The sequence below is a fragment of the Pristiophorus japonicus genome, chromosome 1, assembly GCF_044704955.1.
Source record: "Pristiophorus japonicus isolate sPriJap1 chromosome 1, sPriJap1.hap1, whole genome shotgun sequence".
In the NCBI taxonomy this organism is placed as follows: Eukaryota; Metazoa; Chordata; class Chondrichthyes; family Pristiophoridae; genus Pristiophorus; species Pristiophorus japonicus.
Window position 1 is genome coordinate 545,804,526 of NC_091977.1, and position 25,174 is coordinate 545,829,699.

Below are 25,174 nucleotides of genomic sequence, written 5' to 3' on the forward strand. Positions count from 1 at the left end.
GTGAGGAGGACGCTAAGAGGCTGTAGGGTGACTTGGACAGGTTAGGTGAGTGGACAAATGCATGGCAGATGCAGTATAATGTGGATAAATGTGAGGTTATCCACTTTGGGGGCAAAAACACAAAGGCAGAATATTATCTGAATGGCGGCAGATTAAGAAAAGGGGAGGTACAACGAGACCTGGGTGTCATGGTACATCAGTCATTGAAAGTTGGCATGCAGGTACAGCAGGCGGTGAAGAAGGCAAATGGTATGTTGGCCTTCATAGCAAGGGGATTTGAGTACAGGAGCAGGGAAGTCTTACTACAGTTGTACAGGGCCTTAGTGAGGCCTCACCTGGAATATTGTGTTCAGTTTTGATCTCCTAATCTGAGGAAGGACATTTTTGCTATTGAGGGAGTGCAGCGAAGGTTCACCAGACTGATTCCCGGGATGGCTGGACTGACATATGAAGAAACACTGAATCGACCAGGCTTATATTCGCTGGAATTTAGAAGAATGAGAGGGGATCTCATAGAAATATATAAAATTCTGACGGGACTGGCCAGGTTAGATGTGGGAAGAATGTTCCCGATGTTGGGGAAGTCCAGAACCAGGGGACATAGTCTAAGGATAAGGGGTCAGCCATTTAGGACTGAGATGAGGAGAAACTTCTTCACTCAGAGAATTGTGAACCTGTGGAATTCTCTACCACAGAAAGTTGTTGAGGCCAATTCACTAAATATATTCAAGAGGGAGTTAGATATGGCCCTTACGGCTAAAGGGATGAGGGGGGTATGGAGAGAAAGCAGGAAAGGGGTACTGAGATGAATGATCAGCCATGATCTTATTGAATGGTGGTGCAGGCTCGAAGGGCCGAATGGCCTACTCCTGCACCTACTTCCTATGTTTCTATGTTTCTATGTTTCTATGTTTCTCTGCAAGTTCCTCCCTCCCTACAGCCCCTTGATAATCTATTGTTATTGGGATGTTTTTAGTGTCTTCCACCGTGAAGACCGATACAAAATATTTGTTCAACGTCTCTGCCATTTCCCTGTTCCCCATTATTAATTTCCCAGTCTCATCCTCTAAGGGGCCAACGTTTAGTTTAGCTACTCTCTTCCTTTTTATATACCTGTAGAAACTCTTACTGGCTGTTTTTATATTTCTTGCTAGTTTATTCTCATAATCTATTTTCTCTCTGTTTATTATTTTTTTAGTCATCCTTTGCTGGTTTTTAAAAATTTCTCAATCCTCTGTCCTCCCACTAGTCTTGGCCACTTTGTATGCCTTTTTTTCAATTTGATACCATTCTTAGCTTCCTTAGTTAGCCACGGATTGTTATCCCTTTTCTTACAGTCGTTCCTTCTCATTGGGATATATTTTTGTTGCGAGTTATGAAATATCTCGCTAAATGTCTGCCACTGTTCATCGACTGTCCCACACTTTAATCTATTTTCTCAGTCCACTTTAGCCAACTCTGCCCTCATAACTTTGTAGTCTCCTTTATTTAAGATTAGGATTCTGGTTTGACACCTATGTTTCTCAACCTCCAACTGAATTTGAAATTCAACCATGCTATGATCACTCTTTGCTAGAGGATCCTTTACTAGGAGATCATTTATTAATCCTGTCTCATTACACAGTACCAGCTCTAAGATAGCCTGCTCCTTGGTTGGTTCTGCAACGTACTGTTCAAGGAAACTATCCCGGATACACTCTATGAACTCCTCCTCAAGGCTACCCTGGCCAATTTGCCTTGTCCAATCAATATGAAGGTTAAAATCTCCCATAAATATTGCTGTACCTTTTTTATAAGCCCCCACTATTTTCTGGTTTATACTCCATCCAACAGAGTAGCTACTGTTAGGGGGCCTATAGACGATGCCCACCAGTGACTTTTTCCCCCTTATTATTCCTTATCTCCACCCAAACTGATTCAACATCTTGATCTTCTGAGCCAATATCGTTTCTCACTAACGCACTGATCCCATCCTTTATTAACAGTGCTACCCCACCTCCTTTTCCTTTCTGTCTATCCTTCTGAATTGTCAAGTACCCCTGAATATTCAGTTCCCAGTCCAGGTCACCTTGCGACGGCGTCTGTAATGGCTATCAGCTCATACCCATTTGTATCTATTTGTGCCGTCAACTCATCTATTTTGTTATGAATGCTGTGTGCATTCAGATAAAGAGCTTTTAATTTTGTCTTTTTACGGTTTGTCCCTGCTTTGACCCCACTTTCTGATCCACCTTGATGTTTATACACTCTGTCCCATCCTGGCACGCTCTGGTTCTATTTCCCCCAGTGCTACCCTGCTCTCTCACCTTCTCCTTGCTCTTTGGCTTTTTACATTTCCGCTCACCTGAACCCCCCCCACCACTATTTAGTTTAAAGTCTCTCTACAGCCCGAGTTATTCGATTGGCCAGGACCCTAGTCCCAGCATGGTCCAAGTGAAGCCCGTCCTAGTGGAACAGCTCCCTCTTACCCAAGTACTGGTGCCGGTGTCCCAGGAACCGAAACCCATTTCTCCCACACCGGTCTTTGAGCCACACGTTCATCGCTCTGATCCCATTTACATGATGCAAATTTGCTCGTGGCTCAGGTAATAATCCAGAGATTATTACCTTTGTGGTTCTGCTTTTTAATTTGGCCCAGCTGCTGATACTCACTCAGCAGAACCTTTCTTTGTCCTATCTACGTCGTTGGTGCTCACGTAGACCACGACAACTGGATCTTCCCCCCCTCCCACTCCAAGTTCCTCTCCAGCCCAGGGGAGATGTCCTTCACCCTGGCCCCGGGCAGGTAACACAGCCTTCGGGACTCACGCTCTCGGTATCTATCCCCCTAACTATACTGTCCACGACCACCACTACATTTCTTTTTATCGAATGCCTTCTGGAAGTCCATTTAAACTACATCTGCCTACTACTTTCGTCACTTCCTCAAACAATTCAGTGTGGGAGGCGGGCGGGAAAGTGGAGCTGAGTCCAGGATTGGATCAGCCATGATCTTATTAACTGGCGGAGCAGGCTGGAGGGGCCGAATGGCCGACTCCTGCTCCTTTACAAATCCACGCTGGCTCTCTGTAATCAGCTCCGGTTTCTCCAAATGCTCAGTCACTTTGTCCTTAATTACAGGTCCCAATAACTTCCCCACAACCGCTCCGTCATTTGCTGGGTGTTTCTTAAACAGTGTAAAATTGCAAATGTAACTGCGATGTGAATTGGTTGCAGGGGCAGTGAATCACATCAAGGTCGCTCCGAACCTGCTGAATTCCACCTCTGACTCTGACCTGGTGAAATGTCGAACCATTGGTACAATCCCCCAGATCACACTGAACTTTGTGGATTTTAAAGGTGAAAACTTCATCCAGTCACCCCCAGGGGAGAAAGAGATCATCGCCCCCACCAAAGTAAAGGAGAGGAGCCATAATGTCACTGACAAGGTCACTCAGGTAAGCTCGGGGTGATGGGGCGAAGCCATTGTGCCGAAATGGTAAGTACAGAATAGTTTGTCACGTACTGAGACCAGGACACTGCCACAGACCGTAACAAATGACACATTCTGTGCAGGCTACTCACAGAGTAAAGGCTCACTAATGCTTCACTCAAAGGCAGTGATGTGATATATTGTCGGGGTACAGCGGTGTAGTGGTTATGTTACTGGACTAGTAATCCAGAGAGTAGTGGTGAACAATTGTTTTTCAGATGGGAGGAAAGCTTACAGTGGTGGTCCCCCAGGGGGTCGTTGTTAGGGCCACTGCTCTTTGATTTATGTGAAGGACCTGGACTTGGGTATTCAGGGCACAATTTCAGAGTCTGCAGATGACACAGAACTCAGACATGTAGTGAACAGCGAGGAGGATAGAAACAGACCTCAGGAGGACACAGACAGGCTGGTGGGATGTGCGGGCACGGGGCAGAGAAGTGTGAAGTGATTTGTTGGGAAGAATGCGGAGAGGCAATATAAACTAAAGGGTACAATCCTAAAGCGGGTGCAGGAACACAGAGACCTGGGGGTGTATATCTATAAATCTTTGAAAGTGGCAGGGCAAGTTGATGAGGCTGTTTAAAAAAAAAGAATACGGGATCCTGGGCTTCGTAACCAGAGGATTGGAGCAAGGTCGTTGTGTTGACCCTGTATAAACACTGTTCGGCCCAGCTGGAGTATTGTGTCCAATTCTGGGCACTGCTCTGTAGGAAGGGTGTTCAGGGTGCGGGGGAGATTGACCAAGATGGTCCCGGGAATCAGGGCCTTCAGTGTCGGGGATCGACTGGAGAAGCTGGGGTTGTTCTCCTTGGAACAGAGAAGGTTGAGAGGAGATTTGATCGAGGTGCTCAATATCATGAAGGTTTTTGATCGAGTAAATCAGGAGAGATTGTTTCCAACGGTAACCAGAGGCAATCGACAAAAGGCCCAGAGGGCGACGAGATTTTATTGTCCGCAGCGAGTTGTTGTGATCGGGAACGCGCTGCCTGAAAGGGCGGTGAGATCAGATTCAATAGTGACCGGGAATTGGGGAAATACTGGGAGGGGAAATGTGCCGGGCTGTGGGGAAAGGAGTGGGACTGAGGGGATCACTCTGTCACAGAGCGGGGAGTGAGACTGAGGGGATCACTCTGTCACAGAGCGGGGAGTGGGACTGAGGGGATCACTCTGTCACAGAGCGGGGAGTGGGACTGAGGGGATCGCTCTGTCACAGAGCGGGGAGTGGGACTGAGGGATCACTCTGTCACAGAGCGGGGAGTGGGACTGAGGGAATCACTCTGTCACAGAGCGGGGAGTGGGACTGAGGGGATCACTCTGTTACAGAGCGGGGAGCGGGACTGAGGGGATCACTCTGTCACAGAGCGGGGAGTGGGACTGAGGGGATCGCTCTGTCACAGAGCAGGGAGTGGGACTGAGGGGATCACTCTGTCACAGAGCGGGGAGTGGGACTGAGGGGATCACTCTGTCACAGAGCGGAGAGTGGGACTGAGGGGATCACTCTGTCACAGAGCGGGGAGTGGGACTGAGGGGATCACTCTGTCACAGAGCGGGGAGTGGGACTGAAGGGATCACTCTGTCACAGAGCGGGGAGTGGGACTGAGGGGATCACTCTGTCACAGAGCGGGGAGTGGGACTGAGGGGATCACTCTGTCACAGAGCGGGGAGTGGGACTGAGGGGATCACTCTGTCACAGAGCGGAGAGTGGGACTGAGGGGATCACTCTGTCACAGAGCGGGGAGTGGGACTGAGGGGATCGCTCTGTCACAGAGCGGGGAGTGGGACTGAGGGGATCGCTCTGTCACAGAGCGGGGAGCGGGACTGAGGGGATCACTCTGTCACAGAGCGGAGAGTGGGACTGAGGGGATCACTCTGTCACAGAGCGGGGAGTGGGACTGAAGGGATCACTCTGTCACAGAGCGGGGAGTGGGACTGAGGGGATCACTCTGTCACAGAGCGTGGAGTTTGTGACTGAGGGGATCACTCTGTCACAGAGCGGGGAGTGGGACTGAGGGGATCACTCTGTCACAGAGCGGGGAGTGGGACTGAGGGGATCACTCTGTCACAGAGCGGGGAGTGGGACTGAGGGGATCACTCTGTCACAGAGCGGGGAGTGGGACTGAGGGGATTGCTCTCAGAGCCAGTACAGATTCAATGGGCCGAAAGGCCTCCTGGGCTGTAACATTCCCTGAGGTTCGAATCCCAGTGCAGCAGTTTGGAAATTTTAACTCCGTTTTTAAAATAATCTGGAATCGAAATGCTGGTGTCAGTAAAAGTGACCATGAACGGATTGTCGTAAAAACCCTTCTGGTTCTCTGATGTCCTTACGGGATGGAATCCCGTTGTCCTTACCCGGTCTGGGCCTGTGTGATTGACTCTTAAACTGCCCTCTGAAATGGACTTGCATGTTTGTATTAAACTGTGGGCACTGAACATTGGCAATAAATGCTGGCCTAACTGGTTATATAGATCTCGGGCTACAATACAGAGGAACAGAGTAACTCCCCATTGTACCTCTCTCTCCCCCCCTCTCTCTCTCCCCCCTCTCTCTCTCCCCCACCCTCTCTCTCTCCCTCTCCCCCCCTCTCTCTCTCCCCCCCTCTCTCTCTCCCCCCCTCTCTCTCTCTCCCCCCCTCTCTCTCTCTTCCCCCCCTCTCTCTCTTCCCCCCCCTCTCTCTCTTCCCCCCCCTCTCTCTCTTCCCCCCCTCTCTCTCTTCCCCCTCTCTCTCTTCCCCCCCTCTCTCTCTTCCCCCCCTCTCTCTCTTCCCCCCTTCTCTCTCTTCCCCCTCTCTCTCTTCCCCCCTCTCTCTCTTCCCCCTCTCCCTCTCTCCCCTCTCCCTCTCTCCCTCTCTCCCTCTCTCCCTCTCTCCCTCTCTCCCTCTCTCCCTCTCTCCCTCTCTCCCTCTCTCCCTCTCTCCCTCTCTCCCTCTCTCCCTCTCTCCCTCTCTCTCTCTCCCCCTCTCCCTCTCTCCCTCTCTCCCTCTCTCCCCCTCTCTCTCTCTCTCTCTCTCTCTCTCTCTCTCTCTCTCCCTCTCTCTCTCGGTTCCATTCCCCAGTGTACCCCCTCTTTCAGTTCTGCTCCATCCAGGGATATTGTGGAATCCGATGTCATTCCCGGAGCTGCCCGTCTCTGACAGACAGGAACACTCGGGAATCCCACCATCCCAGACATTCTGTGAATTCACACTGAACCCAGCACCGGTTAAAACACTGGGCCCGTTCGCTCAGCGAGCCCAGCAGTATCCCAGGAACCGCAGCTCAACCTGTTGGGCCGAATGGCCTGTGTGTGTGCTGTAATAATTCTGAGCGAGGCCAAGACAGGGTCAGGGCTGGGGGAGGGAGATCCCAGGTTCCCCCCTCGATCCCGGATTTCCCCCCTCGATCCCGGAACCCCCACCCCCCCGATCCCTCGATCCCGGATTTCCCCCCTCGATCCTGGATTCTCCTCCTCGATCCCTCGATCCCGGATTTCCCCCCTCGATCCCGGATCCCCCCCCCCCCCACCCCCCCGATCCCTCGTTCCCGGATTCCCACGTGTCCAGTGAATCGGATGAAGATGTGCCAGGAATCCCAGCCTGAATTCCAGAGATCGGGATCAGTCAATCCCAGGCCTGGAGAGTCAGAGCGTGATCCTGGAGTGAGTGAGGGAGAAAACTGTTCCTCACACCCAGTGCCAGTGTTGGGTACAGGGGGAGGGGGGAGCGAAGGGACAGAATTGGTCGTTCGCTCATCACCCCTTGACCCTTGCCCTTTGACACCCTGCCTTTGACCCCCAACCTTACCGTATGCCCCTCACCCCTCGCCCTTTGCCCTACGACCCTTGACCCTTGGCCCTCACTGGCGATCGGGAGGGAGGAGAGGGTGGGATCTGAGCTGGGCCGCCAATGGTCTTCGGGCCTGCACTGAACCCGGAGGAGTTCCTGTGCCTCTCAATTGAAGTATCAGTTGGCGGCCCGTAGCTGTCCCTTTAAAGACCCCGTTAGGCCGCATTCTGACTGTTATGTATGTAAACACTACCAATGTATAAGACTTACCACCAGGGGGCGCACCTGTGGGAGACCCAAGGGTCACCTGCACACCCTGGGTAAGCAGGTATAAAAGGCAGTCTGCCATGCTCCCTCCTCACTCTGGAGTTACAGTAAAGTGACCAAGGTCACAACAGGTCGAGCTGAAGATATACCGTCTTGTGGAGTTATTCTAAACATAACAATTGGCGACAAGTAACAGATCGTGACCTTTCACGCAGTTATGGCTGCCGTTGGTATTGAGAGATTTGTTGAAGGTGATGATTGGGAAGCCTTCATTGAGCGACTTGACCAGTACTTCGTGGCCGAGCTGGAAAAGGCAGAAACCGCGATCAAGCGCAGGGCGATTCTCCTCACCGTTTGTGGGTCCACGATATTTGGCCTCATCAAAAATCTGCTAGCACCGACGAAACCAACGGAGAAGACATATGGAGAGCTGTGCACGCTGGTTCGGGAACACCTCAAGCCGAAGGAGAGCATCTTAATGGCCAGGTATCACTTTTATACAGACCATCGCTCCGAGGGCCAGGATGTGGCGAGCTATGTCGCCGACCTAAGACGCCTTGCGGGACCGTGCGTATTTGCTGGATTTTTGGGGGAAGTGTTGCAGTATTTTTTCGAGCTTGGAATCGACCACGAGGTCATTCTTCACAAACTGCTGTCTGCCGAATCCCTAGATCTGAGCAAGGCCATCACGATAGCCCAGGCTTTCATGTCCATTGATGATAACACTAAACAGATATCATTGTAGCATCAGAGCTCACCGGCAAGTACTGTACATAAAATAACACCTTCAGCAGGAAGAACTGCAGGGCCTACACACCCGCAGAGACCAGACCTAGGATGACTCAGAGCCCACCGTGGGCCGTGAATGTGAATCCATTAGCACCGTGTTGGCACTGCGGGGTAATCATCGAACCCATCAATGTGGAACAATGGGGCACCTCCAGCGAATGTGCAGATGTGCTGTGACTCACCACGTGACAGAGTTGGCAGAAGATGACCGATCCGGTGCGGATCACGCTGAACAAGTGAGAGAGGCAACTCAACCCGAGGCTGAAGAGGAAGTGTATGAGGTACACACCTTCACCACCAAAAGCCCTCCGATAATGTTAAAAGTCAAATTAAACGGCATTCCAGTTTCCATGGAATTGGACACGGGGGCGAGTCAGTCAATTATGAGCCAGAAGGCTTTTGAAAAACTGTGGGGCAACAAGGCACAAAGGCCAAAACTAAGTCCGATCCACACCAAGCTGCGCACTTGCACCAAAGAGTTCATACCAATGCGGCAGTGAAGGTATCATACGATGGAGCTGTGCATGATTTACCACTATGGATTGTACCAGGCGATGGTCCAACGCTGTTCGGCAGAAGCTGACTAGGAAAGATCCGATGGAACTGGGACGACATCAAACAGTGTCTTTGGAGGATGATGCCTCATGCGCCCAAGTGCTAAACAAATTCCCGTCGTTATTCGAGCTAGGCATCGGCAACTTCACAGGTGCCAAAGTGCAGATCCATCTCGTCCCTGATGGACAACCCGTTCATCACTAGGCCCGAGTGGTTACATACATGATACATACATGATGCGAGAGAAAGTCGAGATTGACCGAGACAGACTTCAACGAGAGGGGATCATATCGCAGTCGAGTTCAGTGAGTGAGCCAGTCCAATTGTTCCGGTGTTGAAGAGCGACGGGACGGTCAGAATCTGCAGGGACTACAAGGTAACGATCAACCGAGTCTCGGTACAGGACCAGTACCCTCTACCCAAAGCAGATGACCTGTTTGCAACGCGAGCAGGGGTGAAGTTGTTCACCAAGCTGGATCTAACCTCTGCTTACATGACACAGGAGCTGGCTGAACCTTCAAAAAATTGGCGTGCCTCAACACGCAGAGAGCACTGTTCATGTACCACCGATGCCCCTTTGGGATTCGCTCGGCTGGGCCATCTTCCAGAGGAACATGGAGAGGCGGCTGAAATCAGTTCCACGCACCGTGGTGTTTCAAGACGACATCTTGATCACTGGCCGCAACACCACCGAACACTTGCACAACCCGGAAGAGGTTCTCAAGCAACTGGACAGAGTGGGGCTCAGGCTGAAACACTCCGTGTGTTTTCCTGGCACCAGAGGTCGAATTTCTGGGAGAAAGATTGCGACAGACCCATGGACTCCAAGATGGAGGCCATCAAGAATGCACCCTGACCACAGAATGTGATGGAGCTGTGTTCGTTCCTGGGACGATTCAACTATTTTGGTAACTTTCTACCGGGGATGAGCACTTTGCTGGAACCATTGCATTTATTGCTACACAAGGGTGATGACTGGGTTTGGGGTAAAGTTCGAGACAGCCTTCGATAAGGCCAGAAACCTGCTATGTTCCAACAAGTTACTTGTATTATATGACGTGTAAACATTTAGTACTAGCTTGTGTTGCGTCGTCGTACGGGGTCGGTTGTGTGTTACAGCAAGCTAATGGGTCAGGCAAACTGCAACCGGTTGCATATGTGTCCAGAAGTTTATCTAAGGCTGAAAGAGCCTACAGTATGGTTGAGAAAGAAGTATTAGCATGTGTATACGGGGTTAAGAAAATGCACCAATAACTATTTGGGCTCCAGTTTGGGCTTGAAACTGACCACAGCCGCTCATTTCGCTGTTCTCAGAAAGCAAAGGTATTAACACCAATGCTTCATCCCGCATCCAAAGATGGGCATTAACGTTATCTGCGTATGACTATGTAATCCGCCACAGACCAGGCACTGAACACTGTGCCGAGGCCCTTAGTCGTGTTCATTCTGTTAGTTGGCGTTTATTTCTGCTGATAAACTCCAGCCTAGTTGAAGGGTTATTAAAATTTTAATATTTCAAATAACAGTGTTAATATTTGATGTCTCCAAGATAAGAGAGACTAATTGATGTCCTGTTTCTGACTGCTCCATTTTTGATCGGGGCGGAGGAGCGGCGAGAGATCGGGGCGGAGGAGCGGCGAGAGATCGGGGCGGAGGAGCGGCGAGAGATCGGGGCGGAGGAGCGGCGAGAGATCGAGTCAGAGGAGCGGAGAGAGATCGGGGCGGAGGAGCGGCGAGAGATCGGGGCGGAGGAGTGGCGAGAGATCGGGGCGGAGGAGTATCGAGAGATCGGGGCGGAGGAGTATCGAGAGATTGTGGCGGAGGAGCAGCGAGAGATCGGGGCAGAGGAGTATCGAGAGATCGGGGTGGAGGAGTATCGAGGGATCGGGGTGGAGGAGTATCGAGAGATCGGGGCGGAGGAGCGGCGAGAGATCGGGGCGGAGGAGTATCGAGAGATCGGGGCGGAGGAGCGGCGAGAGATCGGGGCGGAGGAGCGGCGAGAGATCGGGGCGGAGGAGCGGCGAGAGATCGGGGCGGAGGAGCGGCGAGAGATCGGGGCGGAGGAGCGGCGAGAGATCGGGGCGGAGGAGCGGCGAGGGATCGGGGCGGAGGAGCGGCGAGAGATCGGGGCGGAGGAGCGGCGAGAGATCGGGGCGGAGGAGCGGCGAGAGATCGGGGCGGAGGAGCGGCGAGAGATCGGGGCGGAGGAGCGGCGAGAGATCGAGTCAGAGGAGCGGAGAGAGATCGGGGCGGAGGAGCGGCGAGAGATCGGGGCGGAGGAGTGGCGAGAGATCGGGGCGGAGGAGTATCGAGAGATCGGGGCGGAGGAGTATCGAGAGATTGTGGCGGAGGAGCAGCGAGAGATCGGGGCAGAGGAGTATCGAGAGATCGGGGTGGAGGAGTATCGAGGGATCGGGGTGGAGGAGTATCGAGAGATCGGGGCGGAGGAGCGGCGAGAGATCGGGGCGGAGGAGTATCGAGAGATCGGGGCGGAGGAGCGGCGAGAGATCGGGGCGGAGGAGCGGCGAGAGATCGGGGCGGAGGAGCGGCGAGAGATCGGGGCGGAGGAGCGGCGAGAGATCGGGGCGGAGGAGCGGCGAGAGATCGGGGCGGAGGAGCGGCGAGGGATCGGGGCGGAGGAGCGGCGAGAGATCGGGGCGGAGGAGCGGCGAGAGATCGGGGGCGGAGGAGCGGCGAGAGATCGGGGCGGAGGAGCGGCGAGAGATCGGGGCAGAGGAGCGGCGAGGGATCGGGGCAGAGGAGCGGCGAGGGATCGGGGCGGAGGAGCGGCGAGGGATCGGGGCGGAGGAGCGGCGAGAGATCGGGGCGGAGGAGCGGTGAGAGATCGGGGCGGAGGAGTATCGAGAGATTGTGGCGGAGGAGCGGCGAGAGATCGGGGCGGAGGAGTATCGAGAGATCGGGGCGGAGGAGTGGCGAGAGATCGGGGCGGAGGAGGGGCGAGAGATCGGGGCGGAGGAGCGGCGAGAGATCGGGGCGGAGGAGTATCGAGAGATTGTGGCGGAGGAGCGGCGAGAGATCGGGGCGGAGGAGGGGCGAGAGATCGGGGCGGAGGAGCGGCGAGAGATCGGGGCGGAGGAGCGGAGAGAGATCGGGGCGGAGGAGCGGCGAGAGATCGGGGCGGAGGAGCGGAGAGAGATCGGGGCGGAGGAGCGGAGAGAGATCGGGGCGGAGGAGCGGCGAGAGATCGGGGCGGAGGAGCGGCGAGAGATCGGGGCGGAGGAGCGGAGAGAGATCGGGGCGGAGGAGCGGCGAGAGATCGGGGCGGAGGAGCGGCGAGAGATCGGGGCGGAGGAGCGGCGAGAGATCGGGGCGGAGGAGCGGCGAGAGATCGGGGCGGAGGAGTATCGAGAGATTGTGGCGGAGGAGCGGCGAGAGATCGGGGCAGAGGAGTATCGAGAGATCGGGGTGGAGGAGCAGAGAGAGATTGTGGCGGAGGAGCGGCGAGAGATCGGGGCGGAGGAGTATCGAGAGATCGGGGCAGAGGAGTATCGAGAGATCGGGGCGGAGGAGCAGAGAGAGATTGTGGCGGAGGAGCGGCGAGAGATCGGGGCGGAGGAGCGGCGAGAGATCGGGGCAGAGGAGTATCGAGAGATCGGGGCGGAGGAGCGGCGAGAGATCGGGGCGGAGGAGCGGCGAGAGATCGGGGCGGAGGAGCGGCGAGAGATCGGGGCGGAGGAGCGGCGAGTGATCGGGGCGGAGGAGCGGCGAGTGATCGGGGCAGAGGAGTATCGAGAGATCGGGGCGGAGGAGCGGCGAGAGATCGGGGCGGAGGAGCGGAGAGAGATCGGGGCGGAGGAGCGGCGAGAGATCGGGGCGGAGGAGTATCGAGAGATCGGGGCGGAGGAGCGGCGAGAGATCGGGGCGGAGGAGCGGAGAGAGATCGGGGCGGAGGAGCGGCGAGAGATCGGGGCGGAGGAGCGGAGAGAGATCGGGGCGGAGGAGCGGAGAGAGATCGGGGCGGAGGAGCGGCGAGTGATCGGGGCAGAGGTGTATCGAGAGATCGGGGCGGAGGAGCGGCGAGAGATCGGGGCGGAGGAGCGGAGAGAGATCGGGGCGGAGGAGTATCGAGAGATCGGGGCGGAGGAGCGGTGAGAGATCGGGGTGGAGGAGCAGAGAGAGATTGTGGCGGAGGAGCGGTGAGAGATCGGGGCGGAGGAGCGGCGAGAGATCGGGGCGGAGGAGCGGCGAGAGATTGTGGCGGAGGAGCAGAGAGAGATTGTGGCGGAGGAGCGGTGAGAGATCGGGGCGGAGGAGCGGTGAGAGATCGGGGCCCAGGAGAGCTGGTCTCCAGTCGTCCTGGTTAACCCTTGCCCCTGGACCAAGACCTCGCTCTGTCAAGCCCGTGTGGTGGCTGGTGTGCAACGGTCACCCCACGTTAAAACAATCCACCCACAGGCATCTTCCACCCTTCAGGATGTAGTTCTGGACCGAGATTGTCAGGTCCCTCATCTATTTTTGGTGTGGAAGCAGATCATCCTCGATACAAGCCACTGCCGAATACTACTATACCATTGCCCACCACCGGGGTGGAAATGCCGCAACCCGCAGACTTGCTCCTTGTAACGGATGCTTTTGAGAGCGAGGGGTCACCCATCGGGGCTCACCAGGTCAGGACCTGGACTAGCCAGGACCCGGTGCTATCACTAGTAAAAAGCTGCGTCCTAAATGGGAGCTGGTCGGCTGTCCCAGGGGAAACGCAAGAGAAATTAAGCCATTCCACCGACTCGAGGCCGAAATGTCCACCCATTCGGACTGCCTCCTATGGGGGAATTGTGTAATTTTGCCAAAAAAAGTCGGGGAAACGTTTATACGTGACCTTCACAGTATCCACCCAGGCATAGTCATGATGAAGGCCATCGCCAGGTCACACGTTTGGTGGCCTGGCATTGACTCGGAATTGGAGTCATGCGTACACCAATGTAACACTTGCTCACAGTTGAGCAATGCACCAAGGAGGCCCCACCGAGTCTGTGGTCATGACCCTCCAAACCGTGGTCAAGGGTCCACGTAGATTTCGTTGGCCCCTTTCTAAGTTCCTAGTAGCAATGGACGCTTATTCTAAATGGATTGAATGTATAATAATGTCATGTATGTCCACTGCCACCATTGAAAGCCTCTGGGCCATGTTCGCGACCCATGGTTTGCCCGACGTCCTTGTTAGTGACTGTAACATGTTTCACCAGCTCGGAATTCAACGAGTTCAACAATTGTACATCCCTGTCTGGCGTAAAATAAAACAGGGAAGGTAGCTCAACCGTGGTTAACAAGGGAAATTAGGGATAGTGTTAATCCATGGAAGAGGCATATAAATTGGCCAGAAAAAGCAGCAAACCTGAGGACTGGGAGAAATTTAGAATTTAGAATTCAGCAGAGGAGGACAAAGGGTTTAATTAGGAGAGGGAAAATAGAGTATGAGAGGAAGCTTGCAGGGAACATAAAAACTGACTGCAAAAGCTTCTATCGATATGTGAAGAGAAAAAGATTAGTGAAGACAAATGTAGGTCCCTTGCAGTCAGAATCAGGTGAATGGGGAACAAAGAAATGGCAGACCAATTGAACAAATACTTTGTTCTTCACGAAGGAAGACACAAATAACCTGTGTTAGGGAAATTGTGTTAGGGAAATTGATGAGATTGAAGGCCAATAAATCCCTGGGGCCTGATGGTCTGCATCCCAGAGTACTTAAGGAAGTGGCCCTAGAAATAGTGGATGCATTGGTGATCATTTTCCAACAGTCTACAGACTCTGGATCAGTTCCTATGGATTGGAGTGTAGCTAATGTAACCCCACTTTTTAAAATAGGAGGGAGAGAGAAAACGGGTAATTATAGACCGGTTAGCCTGACATCAGTAGTGGGGAAAATGTTGGAATCAATTATTAAAGATGAAATAGCAGCGCATTTGGAAAGCAGTGACAGGATCGGTCCAAGTCAGCATGGATTTATGAAAGGGAAATCATGCTTGACGAATCTTCTGGAATGTTTTGAGCATGTAACTAGTAGAGTGGACAAGGGAGAACCAGTGGATGTGGTGTATTTGGACTTTCAAAAGGCTTTTGACAATGTCTCACATAAGAGATTGGTGTGCAAAATTAAAGCACATGGTATTGGGGTAATGTATTGACGTGGATAGAGAACTGGTTGACAGACAGGAGGCAAAGAGTAGGAATAACCGGGTCCTTTTCAGAATGGCAGGCAGTGACTAGTGGGGTGCCGCAGGGTTCAGTGCTGGGACCCCAGCTATTTACAATATATATAAAAGATTTAGACGAAGGAATTGAGTGTAATATCTCCAAGTTTGCAGATTACACTAAGCTGGGTGGCGGTGTGAGCTGTGAGGAGGATGCTAAGAGGCTGCAGGGTGACTTGGACAGGTTAGGTGAGTGGGCAAATACATGGCAGATGCAGTATAATGTGGATAAATGTGAGGTTATCTACTTTGGTGGCCAAAACAGGAAGACAGAATATTATCTGGATGGTGACAGATTAGGAAAAGGGGAGGTGCAATGAGACCTAGATGTCATGGTACATCAGTCATTAAAGAAGGCAAATGGCATGTTGGCCTTCATAGCGAGAGGATTTGAGTATAGGAGCAGGGAGGTCTTACTGCAGTTGTACAGGGCCTTGGTGAGTTAGTCACTGCCTGCCATTCTGAAAAGGACCCGGTTATTCCTACTCTTTGCCTCCTGTCTGTCAACCAGTTCTCTATCCACGTCAATACATTACCCCAATACCATGTGCTTTAATTTTGCACACCAATCTCTTATGTGAGACATTGTCAAAAGCCTTTTGAAAGTCCAAATACACCACATCCACTGGTTCTCCCTTGTCCACTCTACTAGTTACATGCTCAATATCATCAAGCATCAGGTCTGCCCCATTTAAGCTTGCATCCAATGGTCAAGCGGAGCGGGCAGTCCAAACCATCAAGCAGAGCTTGAAACACGTGACAGACAGTTCCCTGCAGACCCGGTTATCTCGGATTCTGCTCAGCTACCGCACACAACCCCACTCGCTTACCGGGGTTCCCCGGCAGAATTGCTAATGAAGAGAGCACTCAAAACCAGGCTCTCCTTAGTCCACCCGGATCTCAATGATCATGTAGCAACCCGGTGTCACCGGCATAACATGTACCATGATCACCGGCTGTATCACATGGCATTGATGTTAATGGCCCTGTGTTTGTTCTTAATTATGGTCATGGTCCCAAATGGGTTGCTGGCACTGTGTTGGCCAAGGAGGGGAATAGAGTGTTTGTTGTCAAACTTTTGAATGGACAAACATGCAGAAACCACTTGGATCAGACCAAACTGCGGTTCACTGGCAACCAGGAACAGTTTGAAGAGGACATTACCATCATTGATCCACCCACACACACCCAACCAGCAATCGAGCTCGTGGTCAACCACCAGGATGACCTCACCATGCCCAATGGTCCAATCAGACCAGCCACACCGCAGGGCAGCAATGATCCGACCCACTCACCCAGGCCAGGACTTCAACTCAGGCGATCAACCCGGGAACACAGGGCCCCGGATCGCCTCAACTTGTAAATAACTTGTACATAAATAATACTTTGCGGGGGGGGGAATGATGGTATGTATGTAAACATTATCAATGTAAGACTTGCCACCAGGGGGCGTACCTGTGGGAGACCCAAGGGTCACCTGCACACCCTGGGTAAGCAGGTATAAAAGGCAGACTACCATGCTCCCTCCTCACTCTGGGGTTACAATAAAGTGACCAAGGTCACAACAGGTCGAGCTTAAGATATACCGTCTTGTGGAGTTATTCCAAACATAACACTGACCAGATTTTCCTGAACACAGCTGCTCCGGCACTGCCTGCATTCCGGCCGGAAATGGACACTCGGCCCATCAGGCAGGGCCTGGGCACCTTTTTTTCTGCCTTCACCAAAATGGCATCAGAGTCTCTGGGCCGGTGTCGGACACGCAGATAAACTGCAACTCATTTCACACTGTGACTACAAGAGCAGGTCAGAGGCTGGGTATTCTGCGGTGAGTGTCTCACCTCCTGACTCCCCAAAGCCTTTCCACCATCTACAAGGCACAAGTCAGGAGTGTGATGGAACACTCTCCACTTACCTGGATGGTGCAGCTCCAACAACACTCGAGAAGCTCGACACCATCCAGGACAAAGCAGCCGCTTGATTGGCTCCCCATCCACCACCTCCAACACTCACTCCCTCCACCACCTCCAACACTCACTCCCTCCACCACCTCCAACACTCACTCCCTCCACCACCTCCAACACTCACTCCCTCCACCACCTCCAACACTCACTCCCTCCACCACCTCCAACACTCACTCCCTCCACCACCGGCGCACCGTGGCTGCAGTGTGTACCATCTACAAGATGCACTGCAGCAACTCGCCAAGGCTTCTTCGGCAGCACCTCCCAAACCCACGACCTCTACCGCCTAGAAGGACAAGGGCAGCAGGTGCATGGGAACACCACCACCTCCACGTTCCCCTCCCAGTCACACACCATCCCGACTTGGAAATATATCGGCCGTTCCTTCATCGTCGCTGGGTCACAATCCTGGAACTCCCTCCCTAACAGCACTGTGGGAGCACCTTCACCACACGGACTGCAGCGGTTCAAGAAGGCGGCTCTCTCTCACCTTCTCAAGGGGCAGTTAGGGATGGGCAATAAATGCCGGCCTTGCCAGCGACGCCCACATCCCAGGAACAAGTTATAAAACACCAATTGGCTTCTATCGTGTGTTGCTGTGTCCGTGCTGTCACTGATTAAATTGCAGCAATTTGTTCACAGCTGGGGATTAGCATTGCCAGGGCTAAATCCCGAGGGACTGGGGATTAAGTGAAGCTGTGGTTCGAGACCAAGCTGCAATCCTCCCCGGACTTTAACTGCATTGTATGATTAAAGTGTTTATTGCAGCTCGTGGGACAAAATGGGGCAGTTCGCGGCGTGCCACCTGACCTCTGACCTGTGCTGGGGATTTAAACGTCAGGAGCCCGGGTCTTCAATGCCATGAGTTGTGATTACATGATATCAGGGCGAGGAGAGATGAGCATTAAGCAATGTTGATTAACACCAACAATCTGTGCTCACCACTGTGTAGAGTACAGGGAGATCACTTTGTCCTGTAATGTTCAGCGTGATCCCTCGCTAATCCATCATGTCAATCACAGATAACACTATCTCTGATCACTCCCTTGATCACCACCAATCATCTCCGTAAACCCCTCCGCCCTGTCCCCACCACCCTCACCTCCGACAACACGTGCGAGGAGCTAAGGACTTCTTTGTCCCAAAGATTGAGACCATCCATTCGGCTGCCTCAGCCTCTTCCCTTGGTTCCCCAGCCCCCCGGGAAAACTTCCTCCAATGTTCCTGTTATGTAAACAAGGTACAATCTTGCTTCTGCTTTATTCCGGCCCAAAGTGCCTGACTCACAAAATGGCTGGCCTTTTATACCCGAGCAGCACCATGCCTTTCACAGGTTGAGAAGGTCCGGTGCGTAACGCTCCTGGGTTGACCGTCTCAGTTCGATTCCGGCCTTGGGTGAATGTGCAGGGTCTGTTGTGGCTGGGGGTGGCAGTGGCCATGTCAGGAATTGCAAGACCATTTTTATTGAAGAGGTCCGTGATGGTAATTCCGGGATCACTGATGACCCTTGGGTCCACTGAAGGCTGCTGATAGGTTGGTTGGTCGTCGACGGTTTCTTCGTCCGACTGCTCTGGCCTGTCTGTGTGCCTCAGCTTTGTTTGATCCATGTGTTTCCTGCAAGTTTGCCCATTCCTGAGCTTAATAACTAATACTCTGTTGCCCTCCTTGGCCATGACCGTACCAGCGATCCATTTGGGAACCTGACCATAATTCAACACATATACAGGATCATTAACAGAAATCTCGCGTGACACAGTTGCGCGATCGTGGTCCCCTTGTTGACTCTGTCTTCTGTATTCAACAAGATTATTTAAATCCAGGAGTACAAGAGATAACTTGGCCTTAAGACCTCTTTTCATCATGAGTTCAGCAGGCGAGAGCCCTGTGAGTGTGTGGAGTCTTGTCCTGTAACTCAGCAGTATGCAGGACAAGCGGGTCTGCAGTGACCCTTGGGTTACTCTCCTCATGCTTTGCCTGATAATTTGTACTGCACATTCAGCTTGCCGTTGGACGCAGGCTTGAATGGTGCTGACCTTCCATGTTTTATGCCGTTAAGTTTTACAAACTCCTGAAACTCCTGACTGGTGAAGCACGACCCATTGTCGCTCATCACTATGTCAGGCAGACCATGTGTCGCGAACATGACATTGAGATTCTCTGTGGTTGCCGTAGACGTACTGGATGACATGATTATGTATTCTATCCACTTCGAATAAGCATCCACCACCACTAAAAACATCTTGCCCAGGAAGGGACCTGCAAAATCTACATGGATCCTGGACCAAGGTTTGGATGATCATGACCACAGACTCAGCGGCGATTCCGCTGGTGCTTTGCTGAGCTGTATGCAAGTGTTGCACTGATGCACCCATGCTTCCAGCTCAGAATCAATTCCTGGCCACCATACGTGGGACCTGGCGATGGTCTTCATCATCCCTATACCAGGATGTGTGCTGTGTAACTCATGCACAAACCTCGCTCTCCCTTTCTTGGGCATTACAACACGATTGCCCCACAATATGCAATCTGCTTGAATAAACAGTTTGTCCTTGCGACAAATGTACGGTTTGGCCTCCTCGCACATTTGCTTAGGTATGGCAGACCAATCCCCTTTGAGGATGCAACCCTTTACCACCAATAATATCGGGTCCTGACTGGTCCAGGTCTTAACTTGTTGAGCCGTGACAGGGGTACCTTCACTCTTTAAAAAAAATAAAAATAAAAATAAATAAAAAATGCATCTATGATTAACATTAAATCTGCCGGTTGTGGTGTTTCCACCACCGGTGTGGGCAACGGCAACCGGCTCAAAGCATCGGCACAATTCTCTGTGCCAGGTCTGTGGTGAATGACATTATCATAGGCAGATAATGTCAGCGCCCACCTTTGGATGCAGGATGAAGAGTTCGTATTGATACCTTTGCTCTCGGAAAACAACGAAATGAGCGGCTTGTGATCGGTCTCTAATTCAAACCTCAGACCGAACAGGTATTGATGCAACATTTTAACACCGCACAAACACATGAAAGCTTCTTTTTCTACCATACTGTAGACTCTTTCTGCTTTAGACAAACTTGGATGCATACGCGACAGGTTGAAGTTTCCCCGATTGGCTTGTTGTAACACACAACCAATTCCATATGACGATGCGTCACAGGCTAAAACTAAACGTTTACATGGGTCATAATGTACCAGCAGCTTGTTCGAGCAAAGCAGATTGGTGGATTTCTCGAAGGCTCTGTCTTGCAATGCACCCCACATCCAGTTGTTGCCTTTTTTCAATATCATGTGCAGTGTTTCAAGTAAGGTGCTCAATTTAGGTAGGAAATTATCAAAGTAGTTGAGTAGACCCAGGAACGAACACAGCTCTGTCACGTTCTGCGGCTTGGGTGCATTCTTGATGGCTTTGGTTTTTACATCAGTAGGTCTGATGCCATCAGCGGCGATTTTCCTCCCGAGGAATCCGACCTCCGGTGACATGAAGACGCACTTCGAGCGTTTCAGTCTGAGTCCCACTCTGTCCAAAGGCAGTAGAATTTCTGCAGGTTGTTCAGATGTTCCTTGGAGTCACGACCGGTGATCAGGACGTCATCTTGGAACACGATGGTTCCGGGAATGGACTTCAGTAGACTTTTCATATTCCTCTGGAATATTGCTGCAGCCGAGCGAATTCCAAACGGGCACCTGTGGTAAATAAACAGTCCTTTGTGCGTGTTAATGCACTTAAGTCTCTTTGATGTCTCGACCAACTCCTGTATCATGTAGGTTGACGTCAAGTCCAGTTTTGTGAATGACTTCCCTCTGGCTAGTTTTGCAAACAAGTCATCAGCCTTCGGTAATGGGTACTGATCTTGTTTCACAATCCTGTTGATCGTAGCCTTGTAGTCTCCACAGGTTCTGACTGTGCCATCACTTTTCAGCTCAGGAACAATGGGGCTGGCCCATTCATTAAATTCGACTGGTGATATGATCCCTTCACGCTGGAGTCTGTCCAGTTCAATTTCGACCTTCTCCCTCATCATATAAGGCACTGCCCGAGCTTTATGATGGACAGGTCTTGCATCTGAGTCCACGTGGATCTGCACCTTGGCTCCCGTAAAGTTGCCGATACCCGGTTAGAACAGCGAGGGGAACTTGCTCAATACTTGGGCACATGTATCTTCCTCCGATGACAATGCCTTTGTCATTCCAGTCGCATCTGATTTTCTCCAACCAGCTCCTGGTAACTCGTGAACCACACCATTATACGACACATTAATTTGTGCACCGCCAATCACCTTTATCAGTTCTTTGGTGTACGTGCGCAGCTTGGCGTTAACGGGGCTCAGCCTGGGCCTCACAGTCTTAGTATCCCACAGCTTATTAAATGCCCTCTCATTCATGATCGATTGACTCGCCCCTGTGTCCAGTTCCATCGATACCGGTATCCCGTTAAACTTCACATTAATCAAAATTAGTTTACTTTTGGTTATGAAAGATTACAGTCCATACACTTTCTCCTCTGGCATCTCAGATTGCATATCCGGATCCGTGCTAGTCTGACTCTCATCCTCCACGTGGTGTGTCACAGCACGCTTGCTCATCTGCGGACACGCGCTGGAGATGCCCCACTCTCAGGCAGCCTTTGCAATTATATTGCTTAAATCGGCACTGCTGGTGCCGGTGATTTCCCCCACAACATGGAGAAGTCGGATACATTCCCGCTGGCGGACTTTGGGCAGTCACAGGTTTCGTGAACACAGCCGGATAGGCCCTGCCATGTGCCGCTCTGCCGAACACCGAATTAATCGCATTTACAGTACTTGCCGAGGTTCGGTTCTTCACCGGTATTTGCTTTAGACTCCTGTCCGTCGTCACACATGATTGAGCGATCTGGATGGTCCTTTTTAAATCCAACTCCTCCACCACCAGAAGTTTGTGCAGGATCACCTCGTGGTTGATACCGATAACAAAGAAGTCCCACAGCATATCTGCCAACACCGTCCCGAACTTACACGGCCCCGCTAGACGTCTCAGGTCAGCAACGAATTCCGCCGCGCTCTGGCCCTCCGATCGAACGTGTGTATAAAACCCGTATCTCGAGATGATGATGCTGTCGTCTGACTTGAGGTGCTCCTGTACCAATGTACACAACTCCTGTACGTTTTCTCTGTTGGATAACTCGGCATGAGTAGATTCTTTATCAGACCGTAGATCTTCGAACCGCACACAGTGAGGATCACGGCCCGGTGCTGATCTGCATCATCGACCACCTTCATTTTGTTGGCCACGAAGTACTGGTTCAAACAGCTCACAAAGTCTGCCCAATCTTCTCCCGCCACGACTCGCTCTAAAAATCCTATCGTGCTCATTTTCCAAACAAAGGTTCTTATATTCTCGTCGCCAAATGTTATGTATGCAATAAAGGTACAAACTGAGTACTGTTTAACTGAACAAGGCACGACCTTGGCTCTGCTTTATTACGGTCCAAAGTGCCTGACTCACAATATGGCTGGCCTTTTATACCAGAGCAGCACCATGTGCATGCTGTTCAATGGCCTCCAACAATCACACCACCTGGTGGCTACAAACAGCATGTACACACATGACAGTTCCCCATGCCCTAGCCCTGAACTTGCATCTTTCTCTAGTTTCTCTCCAATCTCCCCTCTTGACCTCTCTGAGCTCATCCTGTCCATGAGACCCACTTCCTGCTCCCTTGACCCTATTCTCACCAAACTGCTGACCACCCGACTTCCTGTTCTGGCCCCCATGTTCGCCGACATTGTTAACGGTTCTCTCTCCTCAGGTACTGTCCCCCTCTCCCTCAAATCTGCCGTCATCACCCCTCTCCTCAAAAAAAAAACCTTGACCCCTCTGTCCTCCTCCAACGTCTCTCCACCATCGTCAGGTGGGTGGGTCTGCACTCGCCTGGTCCCATTCTTAGTGACCCCATTGTAGACGTGAATCTCCTGCAATGGCTTCTCTTCCTGCTCCAGCATCGTTATCTCTGCTGTCCCCCAAGGATCTATTGGAATGTTTATGGATGTTTTTTATATAAACGTCCAGAAGTAATTTGATAAAGTCCCTCATAAGACAATGTTAGCTAAAGTTGAAGACCATGGAGTTGAGGGTGAATTATTCATAGAATCAGAGACATTTACAGCATGGAATGAGGCCATTCGGCCCATCGTGTCCGTGCCGGCCGACCAAGAGCTACCCAGCCTAATCCCACTTTCCAGCTCTGGGTCCGTAGCCCTGTAGGTTACGGCACTTCAGGTGCACATCCAGGTACTGTTTAAATGTGGTGAGGGTTTCAGCCTCTACCACCCTTTCAGGCAGTGAGTTCCGCCCCAGACCCCCACTGCCCTCCGGGTGAAGAAATTTCCCCTCAAATCCCCTCTAAACCTCCCCCCAATTACTTTAAATCTATGCCCCCTGGTTGTTGACCCCACTGCTAAGGGACCCAGACCTCGCTCGAAAGCCCGTGTGGTGGCTGGTATACAACGGCCACCCCACGTTAAAAAAATCCACACACAGGCATCTTCCACCCTTCAGGATTTAGTTCAGGATCCGGAATATTGGATCCTTCATTGAAACACCTGTGAACGCATCCCTTTTTGGTGGAAGCAAGTCATCCTCGCTTCGAGGGACTGCCCAAGAAGAAGATGGGATCCAGGCCCCTCATAATTTTATATACCTCAATCAGGTCTCCCCTCAGCCTCCTCTGTTCCACAGAAAACAGACCCCAGCCTTTCCAATCTTTCCTCATAGCTAAAATTCTCCAGTCCAAGCAAACTTCTTGTAAATCTCCTCTGCACCCTCTCCAGTGCAATCACATCTTTCCTGTAATATGCTGATCAGAACTGCACGCAGTACTCCAGCTGTGGCCTAACCAGTGTTTTATACAGTTCAAGCATAACCTCCCTGCTCTTGTATTCTATGCCTCGACTAATAAAGACAAGTATCCCGTATGCCTTCTTAATCACCTTATCTACCTGTCCTGCTACCTTCAGGGATCTGTGGACCTGCACTCCCAGGTCCCTTTGTTCATCTACACTTCTCAGTGTCCTACCATTTAATGTGTATTCCCTTTCCTTGTTAGCCCTCCCCAAATGCATTACCTCACACTTCTCCGGATTGAATTCAATTTGCCACTGTTCTGCCCACCTGACCAGTTCATTGATATCTTCCTGCAGTCTACAGCTTTCTTCTTCATTATCAACCACACAGCCAATTTTAGTGTAATCTGCAAACTTCTTAATCATACTCCCAACATTCAAGTATAAATTATTGATATATACCACAATAAGCAAGGGACCCAGTACTGAGCCCTGCAGAACCCCACTGGAAACATCCTTCTAGTCACAAAAACATCCATCAACCATTACCCTTTGCTTCCTGCCTCTGAGACAATTTTGGATCCAACTTGTCACTTTGCCCTGGATCTCATGGGTTTTTACTTTTGTGACCAGTCTGCCGTGTGGGACTTTATCAAAAGCCTTGCTAAAATCCATAGACACTACATCTTACACACTGCCCTCATTGACCCGCCTCAAAAAATTCAATCAGGTTAGTCAGACACGACCTTCCCTTAACAAACCCATGCTGACTGTCCTTGATTAATCCGTGTCTTTCTAAATGAAGATTTATCTTCTCCCTCAGAATTTTTTCCAATAATTTTCCCACCACTGAGGTTAGGCTGACTGGCCTGTAATTACTCGGTCTATCCCTTTCTCCCTTTTTAAAGAAAGGTACAACATTAGCAGTCCTCCAGTACCACACCTGTAGCCAGACAGGATTGGAAAATGATGGTCAGAGCCTCTGCTATTTCCTCTCTTCCCAACAGTGTGGGATACATTTCATCTGGGCCTGGGGATTTATCCACTTTCAAAGCTGCTTAATCCCTTAATACTTCCTCTCTCACTGTTTATTTGATCTAATATTTCACATTCCTCCTCGATAGCAATGTCTGCATCGCCCCTCTCCTTTGTGAAAACAGACGCAAAGTATTCATTAAGAACCGTACCCACGTCTTCCCCCTCCACACACACATTACCTTTATGGTCTCTAATAGGCCCTACTCTTTCTTTAGTTATCCTCTTGCTCTTAATGTATTTATAAAACACCTTTGGGTTTTAGAAACATAGATATATTCGAGAGGGAGTTAGATATGGC

The 25,174-nt window shown here is 51.6% G+C and overlaps 1 protein-coding gene across 1 annotated transcript in view; it reads left to right on the forward strand.

Moving 5' to 3' along the window:
* The window catches only part of LOC139273198 (voltage-gated inwardly rectifying potassium channel KCNH2-like), a 210,144-nt gene that overhangs the window by 56,644 nt on the left and 128,326 nt on the right, over window positions 1–25,174 (forward strand). The window contains exon 4 of the mRNA XM_070889823.1: window positions 3,217–3,437. Within this exon, the coding sequence (XP_070745924.1) occupies window positions 3,217–3,437 (221 nt within the window). The remainder of the gene's footprint in view (window positions 1–3,216; window positions 3,438–25,174) is intronic.